The sequence below is a fragment of the Papaver somniferum genome, chromosome 2 (assembly GCF_003573695.1).
Source record: "Papaver somniferum cultivar HN1 chromosome 2, ASM357369v1, whole genome shotgun sequence".
NCBI lineage: Eukaryota > Viridiplantae > Streptophyta > Magnoliopsida > Ranunculales > Papaveraceae > Papaver > Papaver somniferum.
Window position 1 is genome coordinate 125,906,107 of NC_039359.1, and position 9,478 is coordinate 125,915,584.

The window sequence follows — 9,478 nt, forward strand, 5'->3', positions numbered from 1 at the left end:
TTTAGCAACAACTTCAAGCATTACTGCACAAAAAAATGGATGGGGTTTGAAATTCTGCTATTTGAATTTTTCACTGAGATCGTAAAAGAAAGTAAAAGAGAATTCTTTTGTAGAGGAGTAGAGGACCGAGTTTGAAAATCACCTATTTATAAGCTAACTGTTGGCGACGGTCTTTCCACCCAACGACAAAGACTCATTGGCGCTATATCTATGATAGAAAGTGAAACGCTGAACCATTTTCCCATTGCGGCGGGGTTAGTTTGCGAGACTACCCGACGTAGCAAATGAGAATTTATGCCATGGTAGCATCTTCTGAACTTTCCTTTCCCTCACTTTCTCCTTTTTCCACCCCTAGGGTTTTCAGCAGTAAACCTCTTTAGATTCCCATTAGCATTGCGGAAACAAACCCGTCAGTGTCAGTAGACGATTTCCTTCCGACCTTCACTGCCATTAGAAGCCAGCAATGGAGGGAAATCAGCTAACCCCAAGCTTGATTCAACTTCATCCATATCTGAGTAGGAGAAGTAAAACAAACTCCTCCATTTCTGGTAATTCTTTCCTCCATTTCCTGACTATTTCTTCAGTTTCTTCAATTTTGAGTTTGATTATCTTTTCATTTTTTTTAGTTTGATTTTGGTTTTGATTTTTGTGGGTTGTTGGAATTACAGAGTGGTGAATCTTTCCATCCAATTCCTACAGGAAGGAGAGATAGTGTCATGTCTTATCCACAAATTGCTTAAATGGAGCTTCCAGCACCAGATGATGATCTCTCTGCCATCCTGCTCAAGTTTTTCACTAGAAATTTTCAACGAACAAGAAACACTCGGCCATTTGGGTAAATTTACTAAACCCTATTGACAATTTTCCTCCTATAATCATATTTCTTGAATCCAACTGGGGTTTTTGTTTATGCTTGAATAACGTTTAGCTTGTAATTGTGAATCAAATTTGTGTATGGGTTTCACTAGAGAAAGGAAGTGATTGATCCAGTTCTTAATGTGTCAATCAATCTATTGCACAATTCTGGTTTTATTTTCTAATGTATGATTGAGACTTGTTATTTCAGTGTTGATGACTCTGGTTCATTGTAGTTTTATTGGGTTTGTTCTCAAGATTATGAGATCGTTCAGAATTGGTTCTAACTAGGGTATTTGACTAACACTGGATTTGTTCTACTTCTATGGTGAAGTGTTTTCACCTGGTAGCCGAGTACGAAACAGTGAAAATATAGATGCCAAGGTTCATCAATAGCTTTATGTCTGTGCACAGTACAAGTTCATGCAAACACTTTGCTATAACCTTATGCAGGATGAAGCAATATTAGCACAAGAGTAAGAGCATCCATTTGGTAACCAATTCCTATGCTACAACCATTGCCATTATACCGGTCTTTTAACTTCTTATCCGTCTTGTTTGGTTACAGTTTTTATTTATATAGCCTTCTTTACCTATAATGATAAACGAACTTTCAGCAAACCAAAAAGCCCTAATTCACACTTGAGACCTTGTCTGAACTGGTGTTGTGGTGTACTGCTGGTGGTGGGTCATGAATGAGTTGATGATAGAGGTTATGACATTACATGGTGATGGACTAACACATGACATAGGTGAGTCCATGGTTGTCGATAACTAGCTTAATTGTTGGCACAACAACTCGTCTCTGTAGGACTGGTCCAATTAGACCTTCTATAGTTCCGTTGATAGCAACTAGTTTAATCTACATCTGTTATGGATTTTTAAACGTGGTCGTGATGTTTAAAAATGTGTGCAGTGGAATACTATAGTTATTTGTCTAAGTACTTTGTTTTAGGCAATGAATAGATAGTTTGGCATATGCGTTAGCTTATGTACCATGTGAAGTGGTGAAGCAGCGAATGCACTAAGAATCTTGGAGTCCTATTGTCATGAAAGAAAATGTCTGGCAGAAATCTGGAGGACAAATGTATGTGAACTACTCTGGAATATTTCAGGCAGGCTCCTCAATTCGGAAACAACTAGGTCTATGGGGGTTGTATGCTGGGTATGTTTCATGGGATCCCTCGACTCCATCTTGATAGTTGGCTGTCTTTGTCATAGTAAAAGTAACTTTAGAAAAATAAAATAAAACAGTAGATTCCTTATACTGATTCTTGCTTTTACTTTTTATCTTCTCAAACAATGTTGTTAGTCACTATACTTTTTTAAAATGTGGATACAACTACATAGATAATGGGCATGTGAGTTGTATTTACAACTACATATATAATGGGCATGTCAGTGGTATCTTGTATACCCCCTACCGTCTGATATGTTGTAATTAGGCTTATTCCTATGGGCTAGATATTTAGCTGCTAGATTGGCCATCCACGTCAGATAGGGCAACCTCCTAACGCCGAATCATCCAGCGTTTCTGTCACTTTTTGAGCGCCGCACTATTCAGCGTTTCAATCTCGCTGATAGTTAAACTGCGAGCAAATGCTAGGAGAGAGAAGTAGCCAGATAGAGTGTTAACTTTTTTCCCACACTTTTTTCTTGATTTGCAACACTTTTTGGCCAATCTAGCAATCCAATCTAGCCCATAGAGGTTAGCCTTACAGTGAGGGAGGATATTTAATGAATTAGGAAGAAAAAAGTAGAAATGTAATATTCTGGCTGTAACTAGTAACTCTCTTGCTTTCTTTAGTAGTTGATATCTGGTCAGTGAATACCAATTCATTGGTGTTAACTATTTGCTCAGTTGTTTCAGAAAAAAGTATTTAAGTTTGAGATTAAAAAACTTGTTATAAGCATATCGTTTTGACTATTGATTCTTTGTTGGTTGTTCAATTATTTGGCACTGAGATGCCATTTGCTGGTCTTATGGTATACTGGAAAACTAAGGTCATTATGGTACTGAAAATTTGAACCTAGATGTAATATGGATTGTGACATGCTCCTGTTTAGGCATCGGCTTCACTCATATAGTGACAGATTTATCAAACCAAGTTTGGCAACGTTGAAAATGTAGGATGATTGCACTTCTTTTTGTAGCATTAGAGAATTGTATATTCTGGAGCTAATTCACTAAGTTCTCAGTCGGAGAACAATTTCTTTTTTCTTTCGATGATGGTCTCTGACTATCGATGTCGATGTGTATGCTTAGTCTCAAATTGGCTGTTTCTATGTCCAGGTTAAATTTTATGAAACCCTGACAGATTTTGCTGAATATGGGAAGTCTAATTCAGATATTCAACCTAGTAATTTTGTCTGAGGGGTTACAAACTACTCAATTCATGTAACAAACTGTTCCGAATGAACAGCTTCTATATGTTGAGCTTGGTGACAAACTGGATGTGCATCCAGAAATCGAAAAGAAAGAAGTTAGTTTGGTCATAAAATTTGAAAACGACTTGTAGAAGCAAAAATGTTAACATTTTGTGAAGCAAACTAGTTCTACTTCTGACTTTTGCTTATGGAGAAACAGAATGACTTACTTCTGGTTTAGTTTTGGTTAGAAAAATTCACCACCTAGTCCGGCCCAAGTTATGATTTCTTAACCGGTACCTTTCTTTCTTCTGTTTCCGACTACAACTTGAACCTGTTTTAGAGTACAACATGTATTGACGCGCGGTTTCTGATATTAATCTCCTCTTCTTGGAAGAACTGGAATTCTGAATCCGTTTAGAATATGACAAATCATCCCAAAACCAAGCTCTATATATACCTCATTCCCTATGCTTATTCTTCACACAATCTCATCTCTTTTCTCGAACTTACTCTTTGATTAAGTTTTTTTTTTTCTTCCATCGTCATGGCTTTCAAAACCAATATCTTGCATTCCTTGTTGCTTGTGTTTGCTGTCCCTTTTATGGTTAATGCTTTTGTTTGGAATGTTGGTGATGATGCTGGTTGGGCTAGTCAGACTCCACCATATGATTACAATTATTGGTCCATGGGAATATCCTGGTTGGTGACGACAGTCTCCGTTTCGTCTATGATCGTAACACTACTAATGTCTTAGAAGTGACTTCTGATAATTACATATCATGTAACGCCTCTTCTCCACTCGCTGCCTACAACACTGGAAACGACACGATTCCAATAGCAAAAGAAGGATACCAGTATTACATCAGTGGTAATCCTGTTGATTGCAATAACGGTTTGAAGGTTCGTGTTTGGGCTTCAAATTCATCGTATGTTAGGTTTGGCGGTCAGGCCCAGCCTATGGCCCCAATGGCTATATCAACATACCTGATTTTGATTGAACTAGTACATCTACTACTGGAGGAGCAAGCACGACTCGAGCTTCATGATCTAGTTCCACTTAGTTTATGTTTTATTTTCTTTTTTAGTTTTATGATTGCTTAGTTTATGTTCTTCTTTTGTTTTGTGATTGCTTAATTTATGTTTCATTAAGAGATAATTTGATTGGATTTACATTTAATGAAATATGTTCACCAATTTTATAAGTTTTGATAATTCATGAAGGATTGAGTAGCCGATTTAGTAGCTAAGAAAGCTAGAACCAGTGGTACAAACTATGAGTACGGTGATAATCTACCACCTGACGTTAGTGCATGGGTACAAGGGGATATCACTAGTTGTAATTTTAATGCCTAACCAATATATTCTTTCCTGCATCAAAAAGAAAAAAAAAATAATAGAAAAAAAAATAATAAGAAAAAAGAGGGGTCATCACGAGGGATTTTTACAGGAGTGTCAGAACTCACAAACTTCCGGTTGAACCTTGACTATCTTTCTTTAACCTACCCATCTCCATTTCTTGGGTTTGTTGGCCTTCACTACTTGAGACAGAAGGGTTCAGACCGTATTCACTAGTCACTCCACTATATCCAGTAGGAGGGTTGCCATGATCCTGGCTAGCCAATGCCATCTGCCTGAACTTTATCATGTCCTCCTTGTATTGGACCGTGTCATAATCTGAGCTTCCATATGAACTAAATGCTGAACTTTGACCTGGTCTAATTCCTTCATTTAGATCTTGAAGAGAGATATTGCCTTCTAGAGCCCTAACCACCTGTATGATCCAGTTTACAGTTGGGTGTTCAGATTAAAGTGTTACGTAATGTAAGCAAGCCCATACACGTTCACTGATGGGTGCTAATTCAATAATATTTTTTTAGATTGAAGATGAGTCCTAAGAGTATGAAAATTTGTATGATGTGATTAAAAACTACCTGGCTCATTCGCGGTCGACGACGTGCAGAATGGCGCACACAGGAAGCAGCACATGCAACCATTTGTTTCATTTCATTAGGATTGTAGGCATTTTGCAACTTTGGATCTACGAGTGCGTCGAAGACCCCTTCTTCCATTGCTCTGCTCAGTAATGGTCGTGCCTAAAAAACCAGAGCAGTTAAATCTGTTAGCTTTACGCGAGACAACAAATGTTAAGTAAACCCCTGTTTGATAAAAAGAGAAGACACTTTAGCCTTTTTTTAAGCCAGTGTTCATACTATGCATAAAGTTAAGATGCTCTTTAGTTCGATTTACGAAGATGCTTTTAAGTATTTCACACGCACGAACTAAAATTTCCATGAACAGAAGTATTATCACATAAACTTAATGGGCCTAGGGAGTTTGGGTTGAAGGCTTCGACATTTGCAGAGAAAACGAGAGAAAATACATAATACGGAAAAGAAATAAACAGAGAAGAATCAGTACTGACCCAATCCACCAAGCTATCATCCATGTATGATTGATTTGAATCAACAGGTCGTCTCCCAGTAATTAGCTCTAGGAGCATGACCCCAAAAGAAAAGACATCTGATTTGTCAGAGAGTTTACCGCTTGATGCATACTCTGGAGCCAGGTACCTGGGGTTGTGATCATGTCAAAATCCTCTACAAGATTAGCAACACCCAACTAGGTAGAAAATTTTAAATTTAAGCTTAGCCAGACATTGCACCATGGCAGTGAACAGAGATTCAAAAACGAGCCAAAGGGGTTCACGAGAGTAAGTAATAACTAAAGCAGCCATGCAATTTTGAAACCAGCATTTCATATTCCGATCAAGCTTGCTGTTAGGGAATGGTCAAACTAGAACTACGGATACTGTTCGCCAAAAGGTTTAGATTCAGCTTACCCAAAAGTTCCCATTACACGTGTGGAGACATGGGTGTTGGTGTCAGAAGCGATTTTCGCCAGTCCAAAATCTGCAACCTGAAGAAGAAACCAACTTCTTTTAGCAATAATGTAAAATGTAAAAGAATATATTTAGTATAGCAAAGACAAGGAACTTGTGACTATATATACCTGAGCCTCAAATTTAAAATCAATAAGAATATTAGCAGCCTTTATATCACGATGAATAATTTTAGGATGGCCTGAAAAAAGAAATCAGCCAAATCAAATTCAGGTATAGATGCCCTAAAAATCAGAAAAAGTCATAGAAATTTACAATTGAAGTATAACACGGGAAATGAAAACTCACAATCTTCGTGTAAATATGCCAGTCCTTTTGCAGATCCCAGGGAAATTTTCAGCCTTGTACTCCAGTCCATGGTTGGTCTACCCTTTCCTGAAATTATTCTAGAAAACTTCAAATCAGATCTTAATAAACTACGAAAAGGACCAGAAACATCGCGAGTATAGAGTTGATGCACAATGGAATCATATGCATTTTAAGTTTTTTGTGGGCTCATACGACTTTAAACAGAACTAACTCTCACCATAGACCCACGTTTTGATACAACAAGTATAAATTAGATAACAGTATTTTTGAAGCAAGTTAACGCCCACCAATTGCACTTAATTTTTTGAAGCAAGTTAACTCTCACTAATTGCGGGTAAAAACAGTGCAGCAATGAGAAAAAACGAGGTGTAAAAATCTAGAAATTTGGCAATACTCAAGTTTTCTTCCGCATATTATGCCTGAGAAATATTTTTGGAGCTACAGAGGATGAAAGTGTGAAATGGCAAAAAAGAAAACAAGGAGTGAATGCGAGACTTGCCATGTAAGTGGAACTCCAAGGTGTTGTTGGGCACAAACTCATAAACCAGCATTCTTTTGTCTCCAACCATGCAGTAACCGACCAGCGAAACTAAGTGTCTGTGATGAACTCGGCTAATGATTTCGACCTCAGCCTGAAATTCACGTTCCCCTTGACCGCTTCCAGCTTTAAGTGACTTAACTGCGACTTCTGTACCATTTGGAAGGACTCCTTTGTGGACATACCCAAACCCACCTTGCCCCAGAAGGTTGGCATCTGAAAATCCATTTGTTGCCATTTTTAATTCTTCATACGTGAACGTGCTCTTTGAGAATCCTAGTGACATGCCAGGAGATGGTGGTGGATATGGATTTGTCGACCCTGAATAATTTGACCCAGAACCTCCACTGCTGCTCATAAAAGGTTGAGGTGGCATCGAGGGAGGCGGAAAACGACCTGGTGAATGTGGTGGTCTTGGTGGAGGAGGAGCCGGTTTTGGTGGAACTGAAAAGTGCTCCGCTGGCGGAGGAGATGCAGTGTTTTGCCATTGTTGGGGTTGCCCACCAAAACCACTACCTGGAGCAGTTGCATACAGAAAAGAATCACAACGAGGAAATGAAAAGGTTTCTTCTAGCAAAATTGAGAAAGCAATCAAATTTTCCTCTTATAAAGATTCGAGTACTCAAGTATATAAATATAATGACTATCATCAAATGAATGTACCAATCATGCTGGTTCAAGAACAAGTCTAATTTAGAGCTAGTTGAATTCTCAATGTAATGAACTCGAAAAATGTCACACAGGAACTGTATATCAGATCTATATTTCAATCCTCCACAACTATACACAAAAACTATCAATTGATATGAAAACCCCTAAATTTGAAGATCCAAATTTCTATCAATTCATACTAAAACTCAAAATGAACCAAGAAAAAGTATAAAAGGGGTTACCTTTTGGACCAGGAGGAGGAGGAACATAGTAATTAGGAGGGCGATTATCTCTTCTTTTCTTTTTCTTAAAGAAGAGAAACAATAAACCAACAATTACAAGAACCACAACACCACCAATAACAATTCCTGAAATCAACCCAGTATTAACTTTACTTCCAGAAGGAGAAGGCGAAGAAGGGGTTGTTGGATTGGAATTGGATGGGGGAGATCTTCCAGTTCCCCCTGAAGGCGATGAAGAACCAGAAGGAGCAGATGGTGTCACAGTACTACCAGGTGTTGTTGGAGTTGAAGGTGGAGTAGGTGAAGTTCCTCCTGCTGGTGCTGGCGGCGATGCATCTGCTGGTGGAGATCCAGTTGGTGGTGGTACTGTACTAGGAGGTGAAGTAGTAGGTGGTGGTACTGTAGTTGTTGGAGCTGGTGGGGAAGCCGCCGCTGTTGAATTATCTGGTGGTGGTGCTGCTGTAGTTGGTGGTGATGTTGGAACTGGTGCTGGTAATGGTGGTGATGTTGTATTTGTCGACATTACTTAACTTTGAATTCCCGGAACAACCCAAATTCTTAATTTCCGGTCAGATTTGGGGCATTGGAGAAACCCCTTTCGCGGTTCTTGAGCAGAATTAGTTAGAACCTCACAGTTTACCCGGACAGATGAGTTTTGGTCCGACAACTAAGGCTAGAAGTGAAAAGATATTCTTCTTCTTCAGTTTCAGACCGTTGTGGAAATTTTGTCTGAGAGACAGAGGATGAGGAACACTTGAGTAGTGTTGGTTTCTGGAAGTGAATTAATTAGTAATAAGAAGCTAAAATATGAAAAAGAGTATGCTTTACACCATGTGGGTGCATTATTATTGGCTACAGGCGTCGAGCTGTACAGGATATGTGTGGGGAAGTCATATAGTGGAGTGGACCAGTGGGTGTGGTGTTTACTTGTTTTGGATATTTTGGTTTTTGTCAAGACAGGTATTTGTTTTAGTTAATGTGTGCGAGTGTAGTACAGCTTATTTGTGGCATTTAATTGTTAATGACTACTAGTTCAAGATTTGTTGAGCTACTCTTCAATTTGTCTTTCCAACTACGATTAATGGCAAAATAAAGGAAGACACTCTTTTCTTCTTGGCTCTCCAATTTTAGTTCAAGGTTTTTCATCTGTTGTACTAAAAGTAGGTGCGGAGTCGGAAATCCTTTGAGGAAAGCAACATCTCGCTAAGAAACGCAATTAAGCAAAAAAAAAAACAACAACTTTTAAAATAATTCACGCTTGGAAGCTAAAAGAGTTTGGTATGCAACTCAGTAACTTCACACGAATCACACCCATATTTATTCAATGGCTCCGTCCCCTAGTTAGTAAATTCGCGAATCATTCGTGAATCATTCGCGAATTTTTCCGTATCACGAATTTTATCGTCTTATTCGCGTACGTTTGCAACTCCGAACCCAAGACACGTATTATGTGGCATTCTCGGATTATTCGCGAACCTTTCACGAACTTTACGTATCCCGAATGATACGTCCGTTTAATTCGCCAGAAATTCTTTAGGTTTTACATTTTCAAAGGCCCCGCTTTTTGGGCTTTACTTCCTCCCAAGCATACACGACCCAATATTAGACGTTGTT

General features: G+C 38.6%; 1 protein-coding gene and 1 long non-coding RNA gene across 2 annotated transcripts; one reads left to right on the forward strand and one right to left on the reverse strand.

The window, feature by feature from the left end:
• The first annotated feature begins 232 nt into the window (after positions 1-232).
• On the forward strand, positions 233-1,065 carry LOC113353912. The gene is made up of 2 exons (XR_003361605.1): positions 233-548; positions 669-1,065. It is a non-coding gene; the product is annotated as an uncharacterized LOC113353912 (long non-coding RNA).
• Positions 1,066-4,409: 3,344 nt separating this feature from the next.
• On the reverse strand, positions 4,410-8,648 carry LOC113349056 (proline-rich receptor-like protein kinase PERK1). Its single transcript, XM_026592980.1, has 8 exons — positions 7,865-8,648; positions 6,933-7,487; positions 6,413-6,499; positions 6,235-6,305; positions 6,065-6,141; positions 5,648-5,795; positions 5,157-5,318; positions 4,410-4,996 (listed from the first exon to the last, which is right to left on the reverse strand). Exons 1-8 carry the CDS (start codon positions 8,385-8,387, stop codon positions 4,685-4,687), a joined length of 1,935 nt encoding a protein of 644 aa, XP_026448765.1. The 5' UTR covers positions 8,388-8,648; the 3' UTR covers positions 4,410-4,684.
• Between the last annotated feature and the right edge of the window lie 830 nt (positions 8,649-9,478).